A 26540-nucleotide genomic window follows, 5' to 3' on the forward strand; every position below is an offset into this window, starting at 1 on the left:
CGGGGCCAATGTTCTGGTTTTCCTTATGTCGTGCTCCACGGGGTTATACAGGTCTGAATTCTGAGAGGAATCTCTTCTTACCTTGTAGCAGGTTACGTTCGTGGACCACAATTTGTTTATTCCCCAGTTGATGGACACTTGCTTTGTTTCCAGTTCATTGCCACCACCAGAGGTTAGGACTGTTTTGTGTCTGTGGGACCTTTCTTTTTGTCTTGGTATCATTTGTGCCTCACAGAAGAATCTTTGAGTTCACAGTATGGACATTTATTCTGTTTCTGAAAGGCATAATTCCAGATTGATTCTAGAATAGTTACTGGTCATTCCTCTATCGGTTGTTCACAGTTCCTCCCACAGTACATTATGGTGCCTGGTTTTCTGTAGCCCTTCCAACACTCCTTTCCTTCCCTCCTTCCTTCCCTCCCTCCTTCCTCCCTTCCTTCCCTCCTTCCTTCCCTCCCTCCTTCCTCCCTTCCTTCCTTCCTTCCTTCCTTCCTTCCTTCCTTCCTTCCCTCCTTCCTTCCCTTGTTCTTGCTCAGACTTTGGGTGTGAGATGAAACCTTAGCAATATTTGGATTTGCATTTCTCTTCTTAATGAATTGAGGCAATCTTTCACATGATTGTTAGGAGTTTGTAATTCTTTCTAATTGTTACTATTTTTCCACCATTTGCTCATCGTTGAAAGGCTTTTGGTCTGAAGTGTCTGTGTTAATTCTCTATAAGGAAACAGTGATTATGCAGAATTCTGGGATCCTTTATCTGAGAGATCTTCTGGGAAGCTTCCCAATTGATAGGGTCTCTTCTGGGTGTAATTGAATTTTATTCATGCAAAATGCTTTTCAGTGTCGAGTAATGGGAATGATGGTTTTTATCTTTGTCTCATTGCTTTATGATTGATATTTTATATTTTATTTCACCTTTCACTGAAAAGCCAGGGGAACTTGGTAACTCTCAAGGAAGAAAAAGATAGAGAAGACTAAAAATGGGAGGAAGTCTATATAAACCAAGATTCTGATTAGGATGCTCTTCCCAGTTAGCCTTGAGGGAATTATTTAAGAGATTGAACAGCCAGTTTGTCTTAGTCAATATTACTTATATTTAAATTGCTATTATATTGAATGTAATTGAGTTTGAAAGTCTATTTTGAAAAGCTTCTGGAAATAAACCTTCATAGTTTGTAGCTCTCTGGGTGATTTTTGGTTATGGCCAATAAACCAGATTTTATGATTTAGTTTTAATGTACTGTGTAGCAAGGAGGGATTTTAACCTGAAATGTATGAAGAGATTTTGTGGGGGTGGGGTCTATGAACTTGGATCTGAAATTTAGCATTTCCCCAGTTATTTAAAAACACTATTCTGAGAATGGATCAGTAAACTTCAGCTAGTGGCCAAAAGGGTTCATTCTTTAAAAAAATTTTTTTAACATTTTATTTTTCTTCCCAATTGCATGTAAAAACAATTTTAACATTCTTTTTTAAAATTTTTAGTTCCAAATGCTCTCCTTCCCTTCCCCCTTATTGAGAAGGCAAGCAATTTGGCTTAGGTTTTATGTGCATAGTCGGGCAAAACATATTTCCATGTAAGTCAAGCTGTGAAAGAAAACAGACACAAAAAAAACCCAAGAAAAATAAATAAAGAAAAAGTTTCTTTGATCTGTGGTCAGGTTCCACCAGTTCTTTCTCTGGAGATCGACAGCACCTTTCATTATAAGTCCTTCAGAATTGTCTTGGGGTATTGTATTGCTAAGAGTAGCTAAGTTATTCGTAGTAGATCGTCACCCAGTATTGGTGTTAGTGTGCGTAATGTTCTCCTGGCTCTTTTCATTTCACTTTGCATCAGTTCGTGTAAATCTTCCCAGCTTTGTCTACGAGCTCATCATTTCTTATACCACAGTGATGTTCTGTGGCTTGCTCAGCCATTTCCCAGTTGGTGGCCAGAAAGGTGCAAAAGCCTGGTCTTGAGTCCAGATAGATTTGTCCCCAGCAGTAGCTTCCCCTGGCCATGTAAGGGTGTGGGTTTCAGGCCTCTCTGCAGTGAAATGTGGCTTGAGTCAGAGGAAAAGAGATAAGGCCCTGCTTTCTAAAGACTGAAGAATGGGCATCCAGAACACAACCAAAGTGGCCTTTTAAGTGTTCATAGGCCCTTAATTTAAGTATAAAGCAAATCAGCTGAAAGCCCAGGACCTCAAGTCAGTCTTCAGCCACTGCTGTGAGCAAGGCATTGTGCCAAGTGCTGGGGCACACAGAGAGAACAGAGCAGCCACTGCCCTCCAGGAGCTTCCACTTTAATAAGAGAGATGGCACACACACAGCTGTGTGCAGACAGGCCCAGAGCAGGAGGTGCTCCCTAAAGGCTTCTTGCAGAAGCTGGGACAGAGACAAAGCAGGGAGCGGGACAGTGGGGCATGGCCTGCATGAAGAACACTGAGGAGGCCAGGGGAAATGGAGCTGCCAAGCAGAGGGTTTTATATTTGTGTGGTCCTCTGACAGAGCCTGTGCCCGAAACAATGGGAGTCAGGCCATGGGTGGCCGTCTCCTCCACTTCACTGTCTCTGTGTCCACGTGCTTCCTTCACGCCTTGGGCCCATGGGTGAGGTAGGGGGTCCAAGCATGTGAAGACTTTCCCCAGCAGAATGGGCAGATCAGCACAGTTTATCTTAGCTGTCACAGAGGCACCTGAAGCGGGCGCTACAGGGCACTTAGAGCTCAGTCAGACATCAAGGGCGGCACAAAGACAGGAGGTGGGGAACAGAGAGCAGGCCCGCATGGCTGTGCCAAAGCCTGCATGGAGGGGAGGGACAGATGAGGACACAGGGGCAGGGATGACAGGAACAGGCCTGTGCTTGGGGGGAAGGCGCGTGGGCAGCTGAGGGGCAATGGACCCTGGAGGAGTTTGTTTCTGGTGAGAGGCAGGATTAGTCCAGTCCTTTCCACAAGTGCCGTCTGTCAGGCTGTGTGTCCTTAGGCTTTAAACCCTTTTGTTCCCGCATGGTTTGCAGGCCTGGGTAGGGGAGTTAAGTGGAAGAAAGCGGGAGACGTAGCAGCATCGTCAGCCACGTATAGCCCGTGCTCAGACACAGACAGTGTGGGGAAGGAGCAGGAGGCTGTGGACTCAGTGCAGGTGCTCTCGCCTCCCAGGCAGGCCTTTTAGTCCTCTAGACAGTGTTTCCCCACTAGAGTCTAATAAGCGTCCTGAGACTCACCATTTCATTTTGTCAGCATGGTGCTTGACACCCAGAAAAATGCTTAAGTACTTGATGAATGAGGGGCTGGTCTAGCCTATGGGGTGGCCCAGGGAAGGGACCCATCCAGTCGTCCTTACGACAAAGATGTGTGCTCATAGATTTGCTCCTGCTTACCTCACTTCTACCTGTACTCTCTCTTTTCATCCTTGGATCTGCTTTAGATTTCCTGGGCCTGGGGGTGGCAAAAGGCTGAGGAAAGCCAGATTGAAACAGCTACGTTTGTAGTAACCTTTCTCTTGCCGTGGGGGCTCACCAGGGGAGAGTGAGCGAAAGGGCCTGGGGAAGCAGGGCACCTCTTCATGTCTTTCTAGGTGTCCCACCCACAACCCACATTTCAGACGTATTTAGAAGAAAAGATGGAAGGAAATCGCTTAATGTCTGTGTCTATACTTTTTTTTTTTCCAGGCTGAAAAACTAATGAAGCAGATTGGTGTCAAAAATGTAAAGCTTTCGGAGTACGAAATGAGCATCGCGGCACATCTCGTGGACCCTCTTAACATGCATGTAAGAGCCTCTCATTTCCTTCTAGAATCTCCCTTGAGTTGGGGATAGTAAGGGATTTCAAAAGCAATTTGTAAGGGAGTGTCTAAGGCGTAACGAACACTAGGAACCTAGGGAACTCTTTCCTTTTTATAGTAGGAGAAATGACTCCTGTCGTTTGAGTTGGAATGTGTTCTAGTGGTAACTTCTTTTAAATGGTAGCTTCATCAATGTAAGACTCTCATCTCCACCTGTCTAACAGAACAGACGCCTGCAGAGTTTGCAGCCAACCAAACCTGCGTGTGACCTTACTTTGATACGATCGTAAGAACTCTTTTTTTGAGTCCCCCTTTGACTGGCCCAGATCTCTGATCCAGAGAGACGAGAGAACGGTCCTCTGACAGAGCCTGGGCCCCAAAGCAAACCGGGATCAGGCTGTGGCCTCGGTCTCAGGTGCCTTCTCCTCCATTTCACTGTCTCTGTGTCCGTGCACTTGCCTCCCCACATAGAATTTTAGCCACACGATAGGAATGTTAAAATCCTTTGAAGTTGCACAGAGTTGGGTAAATAGTTTAGACAGATTTGGCTGTAAATATAGGGGGTATCAGTTGTGAATTCCCCCATCAAAGTGTCCTTTAGATACTGCCACAAACCTCCCCTACTCTGCACCCTGTATAGCTATATTGAGCAATACCCCCCCCAAAAAAAAAAAATTCTGAAACACCCTAAGTTTGTTCATTTAGAACAAGTTAAATGTAGGTCCAGGAGGCTTTTCTCGTAAGAAGGGGTGCTTTTTTTAGGGTATTTAATTCTATAAAGACTCGCTTAATGCTTGGGGTCCTGATCCTTGGTGCAGGGTGTAGCCTCTGCACCTCATGGGATGGCATCAGGAGTTGCTATAGCCTGCCTGGGGCCAGACTTTGCAGCCTTCTCATACAGAGGTGTGGGCCGTATCCCGAGTTGGCCATGTTGGCCAGTGGGTTCCCAGCCACAGATGGCACCTGCCTTCCAGGAATAAGCTTTGTGAGTAAGGATTGGCTCATCCCCAGCAAAAGAAAGAGAATGCAGTTGTGGGTTCTTCCCTTCCGCCCCTGTAGGGACTGTGGCAGTCGCTGGTGGACGTGGGCCAGAGGATGCCAGGGGTCACAAAGGTTTTTGACTGTCTGTAGACCTGGATGACAGTCATTACCCAGATGTGAGAGCCTTGTCTGGCGATCAGCAAGAGGGTCTCATCCTGGAGGCCCCGAGCCACCCCAGAACACCCTGGATTGCACCACTTTAAACTCACTGTAGACAAAATGAGGAATCGAGAACTTTCCTGGTCGGCGGAAAGGTGGCTCTCCAGCTTTCTGTGGAGAGGCAAATGGAGGAGAGGAAGGAGGCAGTGAGAGGCTTATTGGGGGCCCCTGGCCGTCATGTGGAGCAGTGTCTGGGATGTGCACTTGCAGGCCACTGCTCTGAGAATGGTAGCTTGGGAGCCAGTGGCTGTCATGGAGACAAGCAGCCAGATCTGGTCACTTCGGTGCCTAGCGGGTATGGGAGAGGAGGTGGACAGCACGACTGGGGAGGGTGCCTCAGACGTCCTCCACACGTCCTCCAAGAAGCCTGGAGAGCAGAGAAAACACCGGGTTCTCTTTCACTGCTTGGACGTGACCTGGTGCTCAGGTGGTTTCATCCAATCCTGAACCAGCTGACCGCGTGAAGCTAAACCGCCGACTTGTGACTGCAGAGACCAAAGTAAAAGACTAGATGAGAGGGCGCTAGGAGCACCGTTCCAGCCATGGCAGCACCAGCATGGGCTGGCACCTTTTCTTTGGGCATTTTACCCACTCTCAAGCAGTGCCCATGATAAGGAGGCCCAAGGAGCCCAGAAACCACCTCAACCGGCAAGTGCTAGTTCGTTCTTCCAGAGAAAGAAGGCAGCAAAGGGACAGGCTCCAAACCTGTTTGTAAAACTGGGGGAGGGGGTATTGGGCTCCCAAAAGCGCTGAGGAGTCGCGGAGTGGCCTCATGGTCCTGTAGGGATGAGCCTGGGAGCAAGACAAGGAAGAGACGTGTGAATGGAGAAGATCTGGAGAGATTCCTGCGAGAAGCCCCTTTCTCTGTCAGTGGCTGGCGTCACCACATTTGGACCCTGGTATCACCCTGTGCAGTAGTGTTGTGCACCAAAGACAGTACAGGTGAGAATAGCTGTACTAGACTAGTAACCCTAAAATAAAGCATTTACATAGCGCCTTAAGGTTTGTAAAAAGTGCTTGAGCCCTGTAATAACCAAGTGCTCTGATCAGCTCCATTTTATAGATGAGGAAACTGAGGCTTAGAATGGTCAGGAGACTGACCCAGTGCCCGCAGGTGGTCTAGGTTGGAGGTGACACAATTCTTTGGTCATTGAGGGCTCAGTTCTCACAATCTCTGAAAGGGAAGGACACCAAGTAGATTTTTTAAAATACATATCCTAATGACTTCAAAACCATCATTCAAGAAAACCTGTCTTGACCCATGTGCCTCCTTTCCTTGAGCTACATATGTAATCTTTGCAAATCCTCCGTCCACGTCAATGATGTCCTTGAAAACTTGAGAGGAGGGGAACAGACAGGAGAGCCTTGACACCATCATGATGGGATGAAGACTGTGGGTGCTGCTGCGAGAGGAACTGAGCCTTTGACTCATTGCAGCACAGTCCCACCTTCAACACTTCTGCAACAGTGTGTCTCCTGGGCATCTGTCAGACAGAGACGGGGGCTTTGGTTCAGAGGTCTGGACCACTAATGTCAGCGTTGTGGAGGGCCTGCTGTGCAGAGGCCGCCTGGCAGAGCGGTTCCCTGGCAGTGGCGAGGCCCCCCAGAAGCTCATGCTTGTGGGTAATGTTGTATTGATGACATCGGGCACTGGAACAGCCCAGAGACATTTGAGGGGCACTTGGTGCATTGGAGGGTGTTGGGCTTGGAGGCACCAAGTCCAGAGTTTAAAGTCTGCCTCAGATACTTACTGGTTTCACTTCTCAGGAACTAAGTTTTCTCATCTGTAAAATAGAGACAATGAATTCTGTGATTGGGATCAAAATAAGCTCATATATGTAAAGCACTCTACAAATTTCGGAGTTTATATAGATTGAATTATTTACAAAATAAAATTTATAATCAGAAGAGTTTGGTCTGACTATCCACACAGGACAAATCAAGTGGAGGAAGAATGCCTTTGTCTCACCCGTGCCATACATTTGGACGGATCTTTCATATTGCTGATCCATTAGTACATCCATCTTGTACCATCTCTGGATGAACGATGAGCTCGGCCCAGAACTGAACAGGAGGAAAATAACTACTTGGCTTGCCTCCAGCAAACTGCATTGCTTTTAATTAAGATCCCAAGTTTCTCCCTAAGACAGAAGCCCATCTTTAAACACCATTATTCTTCTGGTGATGCTGTGCGGATTGCTACAAGTCACAGAACATCACCATCCCTGAAGAATGAGAGCCAAGAGTTCCCAAAAGCCAGTAGGACTGTGGACGGGAGAGGGCAGCCACGTGCCAGCGTCGAGGAAGGGGGGTCATCGGCCTCCACCTCTTCAGAGAGCTTCACCCCAGGGATAGCACCCCAGATACCGAAAGCAGAGAAGTTTGGGGGCACAACTTGCTTTGCACCAACCATAGTTCTGTTGTTTGTGGTTCTGTTTGATGAGTGTCCAGAGGGCTGGACTGGGAGCCATGCAAGGCCAGCTGCAGATTGTGCTGCCTCTGCCCTTCCTGACTTTGTGAACTGAGCCTCAGGTACCTCTCCAAGGCGTGGCTTGAGGTAGACGATGGTTGGGACCAGCAGGATCACAAACCCTGACCATGCCCCCATGATCAGGACTCTCTGGGGACCGTGGTGCATGCCCAGGTGTCCTTCGCAGACCTTGGGCCCTTCATTTCTGTGACAAGGGCCTCGAGGCCAGCACCCCCTGCACAAGCAGAGCCCCCTCAAGGACACATCTGACCAGTGGTGATCCAGCCTCTCCGCCTTGCTGCTGATTAGGAGGGAGGGCTTCCTTGGGCCCTGCTTGAGTTAGCAGCTTTGTGGTTTTCCTGCTTTCCTCCTTCTTCCTTCAGGCCCAAACAGACGGGGTCGTTCCCCCTCCTGTGGCACAGCCCTTGGAACAGCTCATGTGCACCACCGTGTTCCTTCAGTGTCCCCGGTCCCTTCCCTAGATCCTCCTGCAGCAGGAGCTGGAAGCATTTCCTCTCCGAGTCACCTTCCAGCTTGTCGGTGCCCCCCCCCCCCCACACTGAGCCTGGTGGTTCATAGGTCACTGGGTGAGGGCAGAGCCCAGGGGACTGTACCAGCCACTCCCGAGTCCTCCTGTCCTGGAGTCCTCCCTTCAGGGCAGCTGCGGATCCCTGCCGTATTTTGTGTGGGTTCATAAAGCCCTCAGGCCACCTGCTGTCTAATGACATCACTGTCTTGTACTCTTCAATCCATAAACATTCGTTAAGCACCTACTATGGGCCAGGCCCTGTGCCAAGTGCTGAGGACACAGAAGAAGTCCAAAGACAGTCCAGTCTAAGGGAGGAGACAACAATATGTACAAACAGGCTCATACATGATAAATGGGAGATAAAGGGCAGAAGAAAAGTGCTGCCCTTGAAGGGTTAGGAAAGGCTTCCTGGAGAAAGTGGCCTTGAGGAGGGAGAAGATTCTGGGCATGGAGGGGACAGCAGAGAACATGGGGAGCTGAGGGAGGGAGCAGACACGAGGCTGAGTCACGGCAACAGAGAGTGTCTGGGAGAGGGGACTAAGAAGCCTGGAGAGGCAGGCTGGGCTATAGAGGACTTTGTACACCAGAGGACAGAGGGAGTGGGAGAGGCAAAGATGGGGAATGCAGAGAAGCTTGTTCTGGAAGAGCGTTCTCTGGAACAGGCATTCCAGAGGGCACATGATAGCATTCATTTGGGACACTGCAGTGGGAGGGAATAAGGAGTCTGGGGAAGGGGAAGGGGTCCTGAAAGGTAACTGAATGAAGTTCAGCATCACTGGGATAGGTGTAGGGTATAATCAAGTGGGAGTCTGTTAATCAATGAGGGAAGGCACCACTCCTCTTTCCAGAGGAGGCTGGAGATTGGGCAGGGGACCCTCACAAGCATGGTCAGATGGAAGGCTCCCACGCCCCCTTTCCCTTCCCCTTCCTCTTAAGGCTGGATGTTAGTTCGGAGATGTCAAAGTTGGAGATGAGTGTTTGGCCCCTCTTATGCAGCAGGAGGTGAAAGGTGTGCAGTTTCTCACCTGTTTATTTAAAGTGTAAGATGTAATGAGAGGCTATGTGATCTAGTAAAGGGCCTGGGTTCAAATCCTGCCACAGATACCTAGAATTTTTGTGACTTTGGGAAAGCTACTCCCCCTCTGACCTCTGGGTTCCTCATCTGTCAGATGAGAGGCCTGGGTTAGTCTCTGAGGTCCCATCTGGCTCTGGATCATTGAACTTACACTCCTACAATGAGGTTTTTTCCTATAAAAATTTCATTTGATCACATTTGACCCAGTGCCCCTGACTCCATGTGCCCACACAGCTTTGTATCAACTTCATATTTGATCACGTGTCCAAGAACAGGTCTCTGGAGTATTACAGTAGAGACCTCTTCCCACCTGATGGATTGAGGTTGGCCCCTCACTCATGTCTGAAACCGTCCAGCCCGTGTCTTTCCGTCTTTTCCATAAGATTTGCTTGGTGAAAGTCCATTTTTAGATCTCCCCTGATTTGCCCTCCTCAGTCAGAGGAACGCAGTGGTGTCCGTTGGGAAGGCTCTGCACAGAATCAGTGGCTGGGCCTCCTCCGCTGGATGCACTAACCCTCTTCAAACAATGCACTCCAGGATTTTGCCGTGGTCTCATCCTGTGGATCTTCCAGACGGTGCTCAGCAGTCCCTCCTCCAGCCCTTTTCTGTGTCCAAGGATGGAGTTCATCGGGGTGGTCATTGTCTGGGTGTCAGACAGTTCTTGTGTCCCAGCAAGAAATAGCAATATGTTTGTTGTAGAAAAGAAAATATTCCCGACATGTGGACTTGAGGCTTTCACCTCCTGGTCCAGAACTTAGAGCAGGAGTTTTTGATAACATTTCCCTTTGTTTGATTGGCATAGCCATGATTACAAGAAATCCTTCTGAGCTCGGAGGCCGCCACCCGCATCCTAGCGGTTGGTTGTCTCCTCCTTTGACTGGCCTGGCTTGCTTGGGATTCCATCTGATTGTGCTGCTCATTGCCTCATTTAATTGTCAAACTAATGGTTAAATGAGCTGCTATAAAACTGGATTGCATCAGCAGCCTGAGGCTTCATGTCCTGCCTCTTTCACTCCACATATGCTCTCAGGCGAGTCATTGAATCCTCGGCCTCAGTTTCTCCATCTGTAAAATGAAGGGGATCAGATCGATGACCTCAGAAGTCTCTTCCAGCTCCAAATCAGTGCTCTGGAGTGGAGATTCCTCATGATTCTGGGGTTTTTTTTTGCCTAGGTCTGTGTTAACATGATGCTTAGGAAAATCGTTCTCCTAGTCACTCTGCCTTTGTTGTCTGATTGAGTCAGTGCCTGTGCTCTCTCCCTTGGCCTGACCCTGTGGATCTCTGCTGTTTCTTGCCTCAGGTTACCTGGAGTGATATAGCAGGTCTGGACGATGTCATCACAGACCTCAAAGATACCGTCATCCTGCCCATCAAGAAGAAGCATCTGTTTGAGAATTCGAGGCTTCTCCAGCCTCCTAAAGGTAGGGCGGGGCTTCCGGGGATTGGCAGGTAATCTGGTAATCAGATTTCCAAAGGTGAAAAGTATGTTTCATTGTATTTCTTACCCCACGTATTTAAATAAATACTTTTTCCCCCTGAATAGTTAATTAGGCAGATCATCAGTCCAGTTTGCATATTTCTAGCAGATTAAAATTTAAAAGACAGTGGTGGTAGAAATTGCCGATATCCAAGCCAAATTATTTCAAAATACTTAATATTTGGGATAGCCATACTTTACAATTATTTTTACCATTCCGGATTTTTAATTCTGTGGGTTTTGACCTACTTTTTAGATTATAACCATTCTTTACACAGGCATGGCAAACTGCGAGTGACCTAGAAACTAGATAGGGAAGGTAGGCTGATTTTGAGACTAAGGAATAGGGAAGGAACATCCTTCTGATCTGGGACCAAGTTAATTAACATGCCAATAGACAGCGCTCTGATGACCCAGAATCTTGTCTCTGATTTTGCATTAAATCCATAGACATGAGCTTAAACCTTGGAGGGAAACTCGTCCCTCTTTTCATCAGGAAGTTGCTTTAAGCTTCATAACTCAGGAGTTGAGACAATTTGTTGATTTATTTCTCCCAGGTGAATGTGCATTTTTAATTTTTAATTTTGTACTTAAAAAAAAGTATTTCCATATATAAAATAGAACAGAAAAGAAAGAGGGGTGCACATGAAGCTGGCCATCTGTGAGCTTATTTTTAAAAGCACATATAATGTAGTGGTCGTGCTTATTTGGCCAGCTCTCCCACAGTGGGGGCGGCACCTCCATCTTTAAAACACGTCATTGGCCTTCTGTCAGTGACCCTGTGGACAGCTCTGTGCTTAGTCTTTTTTGAGCTTGTCAGGGTTCTCTTACAGAGGGCAGAAAAGGAAAAGTGACCAAAGAGCCATCCTTAGCCAGGAGCAGGCCATCTGACCTTGGCTTTAGGATTGCAGACAAGGCCCTTAGGAAGAGATGTTCCCCTGGGGCCACATTGGCGCCATGGGTGGAGAAATGCTGGGTTTGGTTCCCTGTGCTTGCCAGGAAGACTCAGTCTGGAAAACAGACTTTCTTTGTTGTTAGCACATCAGGCACTCAGTTGTTCTGTGCCCTAGCACCCCCGTGCCCCACTCTCACCTGGGGCTCCAAGAAGCTGTAGCATGAGAAGCAGCCACACCCCAGTAAAACCATCTTTGCAGATGGGCCAGACCAGATGGAGGGTAACCAATGGCCCTCAGATCCACCCGCGAGTTGGGGAGACGTCTGCCCCAAGCATGTGAAAACTTTCCCAGAGGAATGGGCAGATGAGAACGATTTGTTCCAACAGCCATGAAGATGACAGAAGCAGGCGCTGTGGAGCCCTTAGAGCTGGGTCAGACATTAGAAACGCCAAGATCGTCCACCACGTCCTGCTTTGTGCAAATCTGCCTCACTTAAATCCAGTTCACACACAAGTCAAGACATTGTGATGCTGTTGATCCTCTGGAAACAAAGGAAACCTCACACTTTCTGGAAATGTGCCTTTGCTGTCCTGGGTCTGCTCTAGAAAGAGGCTTTATGAATGAATCGCCTTAGTACAGAAAGACTGCATTGCAGATACTTACTAAGCCATTCATGGAGCGGGGCAATCAGGTACAATTATACAGTATGAATTTGTCAGCCGTGAGAACAACGGCAGCCCTTAAGCACACTGTTGATATCGTGCTTGAAGGTGTTGGCACCAGCAGGCATTGGCACTGCCACGCCTTCCGGCAGGACAGACAACTCTTGTGTCTCAGACTGTCTAAGACAGGATTCACGTCTCGGTCTGGGGACTTCTGGTCATGCACTTCTCCTCACTCACCATATTATTTAGCCAGAATTCCATTTTAGAAGTCAGATTGAATCTTAAAATATGATCTTACTAGTTAAAATCAGTTAAAGATATGTTGAGATCTTGTCAGATCTAGTAAACAAAAAACATTGTAGCTGACCATTTACAGATGAAAACTTCATTTCTAACACAATTGACAGGGAGCTTTTTGGCATCAGACATGAAAGGTAAGTCACTACCACATATGGACACTAAGATCAGGCCTTGGTGCATTTCTTTGAAAAAGTGAAAAATGAATGGTCTTGGGGGAAAAAAAAAACTGATGAGAAAGCAGCTTCTGAGTCAAGAAACATTAAATGTCTGCTGGGTGCCAGTCCCTGTACTAAGAAAGGTAAAAGGTTGTTCCTGACCTCGAGGAGCTTCTAATCAGAGGTGGGAAGGGGGATAACATACAGATTACACAGGGTAAATTGGAGATAATCCACAGGGGAAGGCATTAGCATTAAGGGGCCTCTGGAAAGGCTTTCTGTACAAGGTAGGATTTTAGTAGGACTTAAAGGAAACCAGGGAGGTCTGAAGTTAGTGTAGAGGGGGAGAGCATTCCAGGCCTGGGGGACAAATGGAGAAAATGGGAAGGGTCATGGTGTCACTGGATCCGAGTATGTAGCGGGGAAGGTGGGGGACGAGGTGTAAGAAGTCTGTAGAGAGGAGTGCCAGGTTGAAGGGGGTGTGTTTGGGAGAGGGAAATGCTGAAGACTGGAGCGCTCCAGAGGGCATGGTAGGCATGAGCAAGCTGTGACCCACTGCAGATGAGAAGGGTAGCACAAGTGAGATAAAGGACATCAACAAAGAAATGTTCATTTGGGGAAAAGCCCAAGAGAGCGCTGGCAGCGGCCTGCTCATGCACTGCCGCTTACAGCTGTGTACAGTCTGAGAGCAAGGCGCGCTAGCACTGTGCGCGTCCTTGAAGCAGAGCACATCCTCTTTTTTTTTTTTTTAGCTTTCATGCTTTATTAACTTCTGATTTACATCATTTGTTTCCGCCAGATTTTGAGTTACACATTTTCTCCCCATTTTTCCCCTACCCACCGCCCCAAACCAGTGGTCCCACAGGATCTCCCTCCTCCTGTCTGCTCGCTCCCATCTTCTCCCATAACCCTTTAGACTTTTCCAGTGGATCTCTATGCCTCAGTGCCTGCATATCTTATTTCCCAATTACATGAAAGATGGTATTAATAATAGTATATATATATAAAAATATATACACACACACACATATATATATATACATATATTTGAATATTTGATTTTAAAACTTTCAATTCCAGATTCATTCCCTTCCTCCCTTGTCACCCACCCTTACTGGGAAGATGAGCAGTTCATTATAGGTTGTACGTGTGTGGCTAATGCAAAACAATAACATAGTTGATATATTGTAAAAGACTGACTATATTTCCCTCCCTCCTATCCCACCTCCCACTTGTTCTATTCTCTACTTTGATCCCATCTATTTTCAAAAGTGGGTGCGTCCAACTTCCCTCCCCCCAAGCCTACCCTCCCTTCCCTCATCCCCCCTCTCATCCCCTTCCCCCCCTATTCTCCTGGAGGGTGAGATCCACTATTTAGTGTGTATTTCACTCCCTCCTCAAGCCCAATTCAATGGGAATAAGGTTGACCCATTCCCTTTTGCCTTCCTATTCTTCCCCTCCATTGTAACCATTTTCCCTTGCCTCTTCTTTATGAGATAGTTTACCCCAATCTATCTCTCGCCATCTCCTCTCATTATATTCCTCTCTCACCTCTTAATTTCACCTTTTAAGTATCATCCCTTCCTGTTAAATTGGTCCCGTGCCCTCTATCTATGTATACCTGTAAACATATATACACACATTCACATATGTATTCATATGCCCATATACCCTCATATATAAACAAATATATATATTTCTAATCCCTTCAACTACTGAGAAAAGTTTCATCAGTTACAATTATTGTTTTTCCATGTAGGAATGTTAATAGTTCAACTTTGATAAGTTCCTTATGATTTCTTTTCCCTGTTTACCTTCTTATGCTTCTCTTGCTTCTTGTATCTGAATGTCAAATTTTCTATTCAACTCTGGTTTTTTTCAGCAAGAATGCTTGAAAGTCCTCTATTCCACTGAATGACCATACTTTCCCCTGAAACATGATATTCAGTTTTGCTGGGTAGGTGACTCTTGGTTTTAATCCCAGCTCCTTTGACCTCTGGAATATCATATTCCAAGTCCTTCGATCCCTCAGTGTAGAAGCTGCCAGATCCTGGGTTATCCTGATTGTGTTTCCACAATATTCAAATTGTTTCTTCCTGGCTGCTTGTAATATTCTCTCCTTAATCTGGGAATTCCGGAACCTGGCTATAATATTCCTAGGAGTTTTCTTTTTGGGATCTTTTTCAGGAGGTGATCGGTGGATTCTTTCAACCTCTATTTTGCCCTCTGGTACTAAAACATCAGGGCAGTTTTCTTTGAGAACTTCCTGGAGGATGATTTCTAGGTTCTTACTTTGAACATGGCTTTCAGGTAATCCAATAATTTTTAAATTATTTCTTCTGGATCTATTTTCCAGGTCAGTGATTTTTTCCATGAGATATTTCACATTGCCTTCTATTCTTTCATTTGTTTAGATATGTTTAACAGCATCTTGATTTCTCATAAAGTCATTAGCTTCCATTTGCTCCAGTCTAATTCTGAACCAATGATTTTCCTCATTGAGTTTTTGAGATTCTTTTTCCATCTGGCAAATTCAACTTTTTAAGGCATTCTTCTCCTCATTGCCTTTTTGAGCCTCCTTTGCCATTTGAGTCAGTCTGTTTTTTAAGGTATTATTTTCCTCATTCAGGCTGTTGACTCTCATTTCATAATTTTCTTGCATTGTTCTCATTTCTCTTCCCAATTTTTCCTCCACTTCTCTTATCTGCTTCTTAAGGTCCTCTATGGCCTGTAACCAGCTTGTATTTTCCTTTGAAGCTTTTGGGCAGGAGTTCTGACTTCACTGTTTTCCTCCTGTTCCATGCTTTGCTCCTTTTTGTCCCCAACATAGGAGTGTATTGTTGTAATCTTCTGTCTGCTTTGTTTCCTTTTTCTGCTCATTTTGCCACTCAATTACTTGACTTTTGGGCTTTTTTGCCACAGTAGGACTCTGCCACCAGACAGGGGAGCTTTCGTCCCAAACACTGGGGTTTTCTCAGCTGCTGGAGGTATTAGATGGGTGCCCTCTCTGAGGTCTCACACCCTCTGGCAAGCTGGACACACACCCCAGAACCTCCACCCTAGACTGCAATCCAGATCCAAGCAGATTACCCCTCAGACTGGTGCTTGGTCCCCCTATACTCTGCAGGCCAAGAGCTGAAGCTGCCACATGGCACTGGCTGGCTGTGCAGGCTTCTCAGTGGCTTCTCGCCCCAGGGGTAAAAGCCACACACTCCCACTTACTGGGTCCCAAAGTCCAGATTGTACAGACCTCTCACTTTGTCCTTTGTGTCTATGTGTTGATAAATCTGGAAACGGCCACAGCTGCTGCTGATCTGGAGTCCCTCTGGCCAGCAGCTGGTCAGGCCTGCCCTGGGGCTAAAGCCTTGGCTTGGGGCTGGGTTCGGCTCCCAGAGCGCTGTGCTGGCTGCTTCCTGCTGGCCTGCCGGGCTGTCCTCAGCGGGAGGTTAGCTTCTCTGTGTCATTTTGTGGGTTCTGCAGCTCCAAAGTTTGTTTAGAGTCCCCTTTTTACATAGATTGGGGAGGGTGCAAGCAGGAGCTGCGGGGAGGTCGTGCTTCTACTCCGCCATCTTGGCTCCGCCTCCCCACATCCTCTTTACCACATAAGTGAGGAACGCTTGAGAAAACAGGGATCCTAGGATGCACTTTGTTGGTGGACTTGATAAAGGCATTTGGTAAGTTAGAGTGAAATTCCATCTTGAGGGGCGGCTAGGTGTCGCAGTGAATAGAGCACTGGCCCTGGAGTCAGGAGGACCTGGGTTCAAATATGGCCTTAGACACTTAACATGCACACACAAAAACTAGCCGTGTGACCTTGGGCAAGTCACTTAACCCCAACTGCCCTCCAAAAAAACCCCAAAAAACTAAAATAAAAGAAGAAATTCCATCTTGAAGCCCTTCCTTAATCACGCAAAGTATCTGCCATGCCTGTGTCGGTATTCCCTGAATGTCCATCAGCGGTATTCCTTGAAAGGTGCCATGGAGGACAAGGACAAGCATTGATATCAGACTGGTTATAGGACAGCAGGACCTGGGGTGCTAGAGAAGGCCTGGCTCAAGACGTCTCTGTCACCGACTCCTCTGAAGATGAGGGGCTGGGACTAAGCCTTTGATCCACCTTCCAGCTCAAGTCTGTGACCGATGAGACTGTCATGGAAGCCACGTATAAGAGAGAGTCCCTAGAGGGCAGGGTCTCTCACGTGCTTCTTTGGGTGATAGGGTGCTGATTTCATTCAGCCTCTTTACTTAGGAAGCAGAGTCTCCTCAGAGAGATAATCAGTCAAGATAGCAGATGGATGAAGAGTGCTTATTGGGGAGACCGTGAGCATTGGTGCTCAAACGTCACTGTGTATCCCTTGGACAGACACTGTAAATGGACAGTGAGGAGGAAAGAGGACCGCTCTGTTATTGACCCCCAAGAAAAGGGACCATCTTTTTTACACCAGTATTCCAGTGGTGAGGAAGAAATGTGTCATGAAGCATGCCATCAGGGAACCTCTCCTGGTCAGCCTGCCTGCATGCACTCGTGGTGCCCTTAGGAAATCAGGAGGAATTGAGAAAGGCCCCCAGCATGTTGGCATCTCCAGTGAGCCCAGGGGATGACATGGAGAAGGTCTACAGAATAAGTAGACATGGATGGGTTGAAATCTGCATTATTGGAGGGTTCATCCCGTGGAGGAAGGTCACAGCTCCTTTGGCATGTTGCAGTATTTTACAATAATTGGAATAAGGAAATCCACAAAGGGACTTAAGACTTAAAATAACTTACATCATATTCAGAAGTCGCTTTTGCCCACTCCTGATGGGACAGAGTAGGATATGCCCTTGGAAGTTCCGAGTAAAGATTGCTTTTGTAGAGAAGAGGTCAGGGTCTATATTGGAAAAGACCCTGTTCGCTGCAGCACTCAGAGAAGCCTCTTGGAGCACAGGCAGAGGCTCTGTTGGTCACGGTCCTGATTTCTCTCTCTGAGGTCACCAGAATACCTGTGAGAGTGGTGTTGATTTCAGTGACATGGGATGATGTGAGTTGTCATCTAGCCTACTGATGGGACACCAGCGTCAGCTGTACAGAATGACCCGCTTAATCCAGAGGGTTCAGGACAATCACTACGTCTCCTTGGATAGAAGTTTATGAATGGGCACACACAGAGACATTATGTGTGTTTGCTTAAACATAGGCAAACACACCATTTAAATCTACTTGAAAACTTTACATTGGTGTTTTGCCCTAATTTCTAGCAGTGGAAATGTATAGTAACGTGTCATATGCCATGATGAAAGGGAGTAAAGCCCACTTGGCCTGTTGTTTGTCATCTGGACATTGGGTGGCTGGCAGTAACTGCTGCACGCCCCATGGAGGAAGCCCCAGTGCAGGACAAACTGACCTTAATTCTCTGTTCCTTTTTCAGGAGTTCTTCTCTATGGGCCTCCAGGCTGTGGTAAGACATTGATTGCCAAGGCTACTGCCAAGGAAGCAGGGTGCCGATTCATTAACCTTCAGCCTTCCACCCTGACAGATAAGTGGTATGGAGAGTCTCAGAAGTTGGCTGCTGCCGTGTTCTCCCTCGCTATCAAGCTGCAGCCTTCTATCATCTTTATCGATGAAATAGGTACAGCGACCTTCTCTGTGGTACCAAAAAAGCAGCCATAAACAGATTGGACATTTGTGTTTGCCAGAGAATGCAGAGGGACTCCAGAATAAAATAGGTGTCCAAGACTGTGAAATGTCTGCCTGCTGTCAATAGGATTTTAAGATGTTATGTTCTGTCTTTTAAATGTTAATATTTTTAGCATCCAGAAAAGTTTTGTAGGTATAGCTTGGAAAAAATTTTTTTTAATCTACATTAACATGAGGACAGAGGTTTTTTCATTATGATTTTCTTACTTCTGTTTTCCATTCTTAGAAAGCAAATCATGACACCTCATTTCCCTTCTCATCAGGGAACAAAAGTGTTCTGGGTCAGAGAATTTACCAGGTAACGGAAGTTGCCTCTTTAAACACCATAACTATGGTTACTGTGAAAATGGCCTCCTTTTAAAATAATTTTTTCCCAATTGTTTCATTCCCTGCCTTGACCAGAGTGGATTGGATGGAATGGAACTTGGTCTGGACTCAGAGTTGTGACTGAGGGCTGGTTTGATGCCCAGTACAGCAGTGACTTGAGGGCTCTAGGACTACCCCACCCTGCCCTCAGGGGCACCAGATATTCTGAGAGCAGTTGCTTTTGCCTCTTCTGGATCTCCCTTCATGCCTACAGTTGTCACTTTGGGGTAGTTGAGTTTCTCACAGCTCTCTGGGCTCTTTCGAGCCTGTGCATTGTTGCCCATGGGGAAGCCAAATCACTCCGTTGATAAAAATTAAACTTCTGATTTAAAAGCCAGTCTGTTCAGTATGATCCCAGGAATCTAAAAGATGCTGGCATCCTTACTGATTCTTACATGGAATTCCAAGCCCCACTGCCACCTGATCATGACTGTCCACTCAAAGTATGGAGCTAAATTCTGTAACACTTAGCAGGGAGGTTGGAAAAGGACATCACTGCTCAGAACAGCAGTGCTTAGAAAAACTAATAGATTTTAGGCATGTGATTGTAGTCACTTCGCATAGCAGGAACCAGGTTAACCTTAAAGACCAGAAGGCCCAAGGTTAAGTTGCATTTTCACATTTTCTAGACTTGATGATCATGGGAGTAAGTCAGTGCCTTCATGTCTGGGACCTGGGCAGCTTGAAGCTGGCACAGGTGGAAGGGGCTGGCACAGGTGGAAGGGGCTTCCACAGTGGGGGCCCCCACACCACCATTGTGTGAGGGGAAGGGAGTTGTTAGCATTTCACTCAAACTATTATATTTCTATTATAGAATTTCTTGAAATTACTTTCATGGAAATTTAAAATTTGTTTTATCTTGTTACAGTTAGGATTTATTTGCATGTACAGTTTAGAAGCTCATGGGAAGGGACTCCTTTTTCTTTTTTTCCTCCATCCAGGAGCTGACTTTTTATAAATTTAATTTTGCTTTCAAAGAACATTGACCCACCTTCTCTCCCTCTCATTTCCCCCTCCCCAGTGAAAAATAGAGAAAAATGTAAACTATTGTAATAAATATGAATAGTCAAGTCAAACAAATTTGGCATCCTCTATTTCCACAGTTAGTGTGTCTCGGTATACCCTGAGTCCATTACCTCTCTGTTTGGAGGTAAGGGGCGTGTTTCTTCATGAATTCTCTTGCATTGTTTGATCATTGCATAGATTAGAGTTCTTAAGTCTTTCAAAGTTGTTTGTCTTTACAGTATTATTTTATGATTTGATTTCTTGGTTCTGTTCACTGTCTTCAGCATCATTTCATATAAGTGTTCCCAGTTTTCTCTGAAATAATTATCTTCATTGTTTAAAAAAATTTATTATTAACATTTAAAAAAATTGTTGAGTTCTAAATTCTCTTTCTAACCCCTCACCCATTGAGAAGGCAAATAATATGATATCAGTTATACACATGAAATCATGCAAAACATTTGCATACTAGCCTTGTTGCCCCCCCAAAAAAACAATAAAAAAGAAAGCAAGAAAAATAAAATTAGTTAAGTATGCTTCAGGCTGCGCTCAGAGTTGATCAGTTCTCTCTGGAAGTGGAGAGCATTTTTCTTCACTTTGCATCCGTTCATATAAAGCTCCCCAAGTCTTTCTGAAACCATCCTACATGCCTTTTCTTTTGGCACAGCAGCGTTCTGTCGCAGTCATCTGCCGCAGCTTGCTCAGCCATTTCCTAGTTGATGGCCACCCCCTCGACTTCCAGGCTTTGCCGCCACCAAAAGAGCTGCTATAAATGGTTCTGGTGAGATGGGTCTTTTTCTTTGATCTCTTTAGGACGCTCACCTCTTACTGGTGTTCATTAGGTGTCATTCCCGCTTGTTTTCCAGGATGGTCGGGCCAGTTCACAATTCCACCAACAAGGCATCAATGTGCCTGTTTTTCACATCCCCTCCAGCAGTTGTCATTTTCCATGTTACTGTATTTTCAATAATGAACATCTTTAGCACTCATCAAGAGGACTGGGATGTGATGGTGCACTCCGTTGCTCACTGTTGCATTATGGGCATTTGGTTATGTCTCACCTGTCACCCTCTCTCTACCTTCTTTGCACCTCAGATTCCTAAAGTGAAGCTTGATGCATTATATTTGAAGGTCCAGGAGTACAACATGAAGCAATTTCCATTTATTACCAAATATCAGTAAATGTGGGTAGCAAAAGAGAGACACTAAGTCCTGATCTGAGTGGGAAACAGGCAGGGAACAATCCTCGGGAAAATAGGGCCAAGGATACGGTCACCCCCCCGGAGTCTTCCCCTTAGCCCCCTAGCCCTTTGGGATCTGTTCATATTTTCACCAACTGTTTCAATAGAATTGGTTTGCTTTGTAATCCTCTGTTTTATGTATTGACAGATTCTGAGGTGTTCATGGGCTTCCCCAGACTGCCAGAGAGGTCTGGGGCACACAAAAGGCTAAAAGCCCTTTCTCTAGACCAGACTGGTCTATTCTGAGAGGTCTTAGCCTTTGTCAGTGGGTGGGAAGGAGATGTAAATGAGCTCCCTGGCCATTTTTAGGCATAACTTTCCCCATATTTAACAAATCATTGCAGAATACTAAAGTAATTTAAAAAAGCATAATTGGGTGACTTTTTCCCTTTAATTTTCCAATGATTATTTATTGAATGATTTTTAAAATGGGTTTTTGCATCATCTAGCCATTTACAAAGGGCCTTCCTTGCAGTAGCAAGGTCATTCATTCCATTTTACAGGTGAGGATGACTGAGGTTCTTGAGGTAGAATGATTGACCTCAGAGACACACGCTGAGTGTCCAGGGCAGAGTGGGAGCTCGTGTCTCCTCCTTCCCATAAGCTTTCCCATGACACTCTAGCTTTGAGTCAGATTTCATAACAAGTAAAGAATGAGTTCTGCATTTCTGAGATGAACTTGTTCTATTCCTTCTAGACTCTTTCCTCCGAAACCGATCGAGTTCAGATCATGAAGCTACCGCCATGATGAAAGCTCAGTTCATGAGCCTCTGGGATGGGCTGGACACAGACTACAGCTGTCAGGTAAGTGCGGAGCTGAGGCCGTCAGGAAGCATTTGCACTGCATGTTTCTTAGAACCTGTGTTTAAAGGCAGTTGTGTTTGATTCCTTGGAGTGACTGTATTTCACAAAATGTGAATGGACTGCACTTGTTTCAGGTATTTAGTAGCAGGTAGAACTGTCTTCCAGGGGTCCTCAAAACCATGGCTTAAAAAGGAATGAAATGACCATTTGCACCAGGCCCTTCAAGGGTCGGCCTTCTTACCTGTTTTTATTTCTTTCACTTCCTTCTGCTGCTACTCTTTCATCTTGCCGATTTTTTTCCACCTGCTCTGTTTCCTTCCAAAATTCCTCTGTACTTTTGGCTCACCATCTCCCTTCTCACCTCCCCCCAGTACTTCTTTCTTTCTCTCCCTGCTTCCCCCACTCCCGAAAATATAAAAGGGGACTGGTTTGGGGGTTTTTTTGTTTGTTTTATTTTTAGGAAAGTACATCCTCCTGTTCTCTTCCATTGCATTCTGTAGGCAGTGTAAATAGACAAATGCACAGGGAAGAGAATCCTTAAATATAATTCAGTCGTTTGGGTGGGAAATACAGCACAGCCAAGAGATAGTTTCATATTAAAGGCATCTGAAGTTACTGGTTATTGGTTCTGAAAAGTCTTCCTAACTGAACCAATCTTGTGCTCTTTGGAGGGGTTTCTAATCTCAGGTGGGCACACCCACACCCTCTCCGCTTCTCCAGCTTTTGTCCCTGTCCTCCTTTGGCTCTCTCCTGCAGGATGAGCCTGGCCCTTCTCACCCTTTGCAGGCCCGTGGGGCCCTGGCTCTGTGGAGCTGTCCTCGTGGCCCCACGAGCTGCCTCCCTCCTTTTCATGCACAGAGTTCCTTGATGAGGCCTTCAGGGCCCTTTCTGGTCGTCAGCCGTCACTGGCATTTGGTCAGTCCTTTGTGCTTTGGGCCTCCCTGTGATCCTCCCAGCCTTTGCTCTCCCATTCCCAACTCCTAAGATGTTTTCCATGCCTCTGTGAGCCCACTTTTGCCTGATGTCACTCTGTATACATTAATTGACTTGAGCATCTTAGAGAGTTGTTGGGACATGAAGTGCTCTTCTCTTCTGTAAGAAGCCTTACCTGAGCCCCTTTACTGCCAGGGTCTGCACTCTGTTGGTCATCCTGCCCACAACTTGCTTATCCAGAGTTTGCATGTTGTCTCCCCATCAGACTGCGGGCTCCAGGAGCTCCCCATGCTTGGCACTGCACCTGGCACCTGGTAGGTGTGACAGAGATGCTTCTTTTTTTGCTTTTTTTTTTTTGGAGGGCAATTGGGGTTGAGTGACTTGTCCAAGGTCATACAGCTAGGTTTTTTTGTGTGTGTGTTAAGTGACTGAGGCCAGATCCGAACACAGGTCCTCCTGACTCCAGGGCCAGTACTCTATTCACTGCAAAACCTAGCGCCCCGACAAGAGATGCTTCTTGACCTGATGGTCTTTCTGCCAGCGCTTACGGGTTCAGCCCCAGCTCTGGCTCCTCTTCTTGCCTTTGCCTCTTCAGAGAGGACCTGTGCATGAGCCGTGTCAGCTAAAGTTTCTTCTGCTTTTGTTTATCTGAGAATGTCAGGATCGATGGGATCCAGTCCTTCCTGCCTAATGCTCACATGCTAAACCGGTCCGTTTCCCTCTCTTGTTTGTAGGGAGACAGCACATTGAGATGGCCCCTAGTGTTTGGGGTCGGTGTCTTTGCTTGCTGTGACGTGACAGTTCAGATGTTTGCTGTTCACCTGCTTTCCCCTTTTCCCAGCTTTTGTTTATGAATAGGAAGTTTTCCCTAGTGGTTTGAATTCTTGAGTTTATGTCAGTAGGCTGCTCAGACTTCTGTGTGTTATCTTCTTGGCCTTATTCCATTTGTCCACTCTTCTCTTTTTTTATTCATTTACTACCAGGTAGTTTGGGCAGTGATGCTTTGCATTTGTGCTTTAGATCAGGGACTACCAAGCCTGCTTCAAGACTACTCTTTTTTTTCATTATTTCCCTTGATATTCTCAACCCTTTTGTTCTTCCATACGTGTCTTGTTTTATTCGTTTCTACGAAGCCACTGTTGGTAATGTGCTTGGCTCTGAAGATTAATTTGGAAAGTCTCATTTGTATTGTATTGGCGTGGCCCAACCATGAATAGTGAAGATCTTCAGTTATTTCCTTTATTTCTGTGAAAATTATTTCCTGGCAGTATTTATGAAAGTTCTTTGTTTCTTGGTACCTTAGTTCCCAGAAATTTAATGGATTTTGTTATTTTAAATGGATTTTATCTTTCTGTCTCTTGATTTGAAATTTTTTTTAGTAAAGAAATACTGATGGGGTGGCCAGGTTGAATAGAGCACTGGCCCCGGAGTCAGGAGGACCTGAGTTCAAATCCAGCCTCAGACACTTAACACAAAAATTAGCTATGTGACATTGGGCAAGTCACTTAACCCCAATTGCCCTGCCTTCCAACCTCCAAAAAGAAAAAAAAAAAAAGAAATACTGATGATTTAGGGTTATTTTGCATTCCTGCTGTTTGACTAAAGCTTTTATTTCTTGATTCATTTGTTGATTCTTGGAGGTTTTCTAAGTAGACTTTCATCTCCTTAGTAAAGAGGTAATTTTGCCCTCTTTGTTTTTCTTTTCAACATAACTTGAGTTTATTGCATTGGGTCAGATGATAGCAGAGACTGAGCACCTTTGTGGAGGCCTCTAAAAAGCAGATGCTGCCAATGAGGTTCCCCTGAAACCTTCCCTTCGATAATGGGACAGTCAGCTGGTTGAACCCTCTGCGTTAATGAATCGCTTTTATTTGTTGGTTTTATTTTCTTTTAAAATAAAGGGGCAAAAGAATAACTGTCCTTATTGTGATGTTACGAGTGTGAAAAATGAGGTGCCCTTGTAGGGCCTTGGCTTCGCGTAGACTCTGAGTTCCTCTTCTCCCTCCAGGTGGCAGCCTTGCTTAGCTCCTGGCAGGGAGTGAGCTGGGCACTGGACTCAGGAGCCAAGGGGCTCAGACCCTGGAATGCCCCAGTCCCTCCCAGAGGCCATCTCTGGAGATGACAGAGATGGTTTTTGTGGAATTCCCATAGAGTTGGTTCTGAAATGATCCTGGGGCTCTCAGAAGCTTGCACAGGGTTACTTTAGTCTTTCTTTATTTTTCCTGCTCTTGTTTTTAAAATGAGGGAGCGAGGGCCTAAGGACCAGCTCCTGTGTGAGCCCCCAACAGGCTGTGATGCAGGCTCAAAGATTGTCTCAGAGCCGGTGTGGCCTTGGGAGGATGAGCATCTGCCCACAGCTACAGTGGTGATGGCGGGAGGGCTTGGGTCAAACCCTGCGGGGTCCCTTCGTTCTCAGGAGTAAGGGAGAATGCTCTCCTGTCGCGCTGCTGCACTTGGGGCTGCCCAGTTGCCCAGTGTTTCTTGGGCACCTCCACCCTCCTATGACATTCCTGAGTCACTGCCAGCTTAGAACAGGAATACTACATGGGCCAAGCACTCATCTGTGTCTTAGCACTTGGACTTCATACTTCTTTAAACGGGTGTCAGCCTGCACGGAGATTCCCTAAACCCTCGATTTGCTGTTGCCGTGTATTTTCAATCTAATGATGACGTAGAAGAGACATTCTTGGTATATTCAGTACTTTTTCCCTTTTGCATATTTAGGTCATAGTGATGGGAGCAACCAACCGTCCTCAGGATCTTGACTCAGCTATTATGAGAAGAATGCCTACGAGATTTCATATCAACCAACCAGTAAGTTGCTGGCAGTGATGTGGGGGGCCCAGAGCCTGCTCACGGCCTGGCAACCATACTTGGTTGGCTCCCCAGCCCACTGAGCTACCCTGGGGCAGGCCTTGGGAGCATCCAGGCAGTGAGAGGCTGGGGCGAGAGTGCCCCACCCGTACTCTCCTCTGTTCTTCAGCATCCCTGGGCTTGTGGTGCATCAAGAAGGCTCCACGTCCTTTAGGCCCCAGGGCTTGTTCCTCCAGCCTTTGGCTGATGGCCAAGGTGTTTAGCCATCATGAGAAGAGGCTGTGATTCTGCAGCTTAAACGTCTCCCCTCTTAGATCTCACTGCCTACAGCTGGGCAGGTACAGAGATGACACTTGCCAGGTGTTCAGCCTCCGGTAGGCAGCCCTGCCCACGATGCTGGTTGGAACATGGCACGTTCCTCCTCATTCCCTCATCCTCTTTGGCCGCCCTGTTTTCTCTAACCAAGACAGTTGAGTGTATCAGCTCACTGTTGGTTAGGAGGTCCATGACAGAAAGTAGCTGAGTGACTTCTCGGCCCCTGGTCAGGCCCTTTTTTGAGATGCTGCCTTGAGCTCTGGCCCCATCCTTATGCAAAAAGAAGCTTCAGCAGGATCCTGTCTCCTCTGTAAACAAGAATAAGAATAAGTAGCTCATAGTCTAGGATCTGTCAAATTTGCCTATGTCTGGAGCAGCCCTGGGGGCCCAGGACCCATCGAGGGGCAGGGGCAATCAGAGGGATGGGAATAGACCAAGGGGAGAGTGACAGAATGGGGCTAACCAGCTGCTAAGTCATTGGACACGGACTGGGCAGGCGGTGGTGACACACTTCTTTCCCTGTAGTGTAGCCAAAGTCAACAGATTCACACAGAGTGACCTTTTCTAAACTTTGGAATTTTAAAGAAACTGGAAACAGAGTTTTCTTTGACTTTGCATCTTTTAATTTTTGTGTGGGGGTGGGAAAGAAAATTGGCTGATTCGTTGATGAAGCTCTCCTTGACCCCCTCACCTTTTCCAACTCCTGAACAAATTTCCTCAGGGTGAGGAAAGCAGGTGGGAACTTGATTTGATCCATTAATTAGAGCCATTTTTAAAGCCCAGGAATTCATTTTGATTTTCTCTGGCTATCTGAAGTTCTGCAGCATTCACTCCTGATTTCAGTGCTACAGAAAGCAT

At 46.4% G+C, this 26540-nt stretch overlaps 1 protein-coding gene across 5 annotated transcripts in view; it reads left to right on the forward strand.

The window, feature by feature from the left end:
* ATAD1 (ATPase family AAA domain containing 1) overlaps positions 1-26540 on the forward strand; it is a 48215-nt gene that overhangs the window by 10255 nt on the left and 11420 nt on the right. For 4 of the 5 annotated variants that reach the window (XM_069101790.1, XM_069101792.1, XM_069101791.1 and 1 more), the window contains 5 exons: positions 3647-3745; positions 10335-10455; positions 17936-18136; positions 21514-21620; positions 25278-25367. In XM_069101790.1, the coding sequence (XP_068957891.1) occupies positions 3647-3745; positions 10335-10455; positions 17936-18136; positions 21514-21620; positions 25278-25367 (618 nt within the window). The remainder of the gene's footprint in view (positions 1-3646; positions 3746-10334; positions 10456-17935; positions 18137-21513; positions 21621-25277; positions 25368-26540) is intronic. The other variant, XM_069101793.1, reaches the window with a different exon arrangement.

The sequence above is a fragment of the Petaurus breviceps genome, unplaced genomic scaffold (assembly GCF_028583685.1).
Source record: "Petaurus breviceps papuanus isolate PSGF00001 unplaced genomic scaffold, PetGlider_PUasm1.0 490, whole genome shotgun sequence".
Lineage (NCBI taxonomy): Eukaryota > Metazoa > Chordata > Mammalia > Diprotodontia > Petauridae > Petaurus > Petaurus breviceps.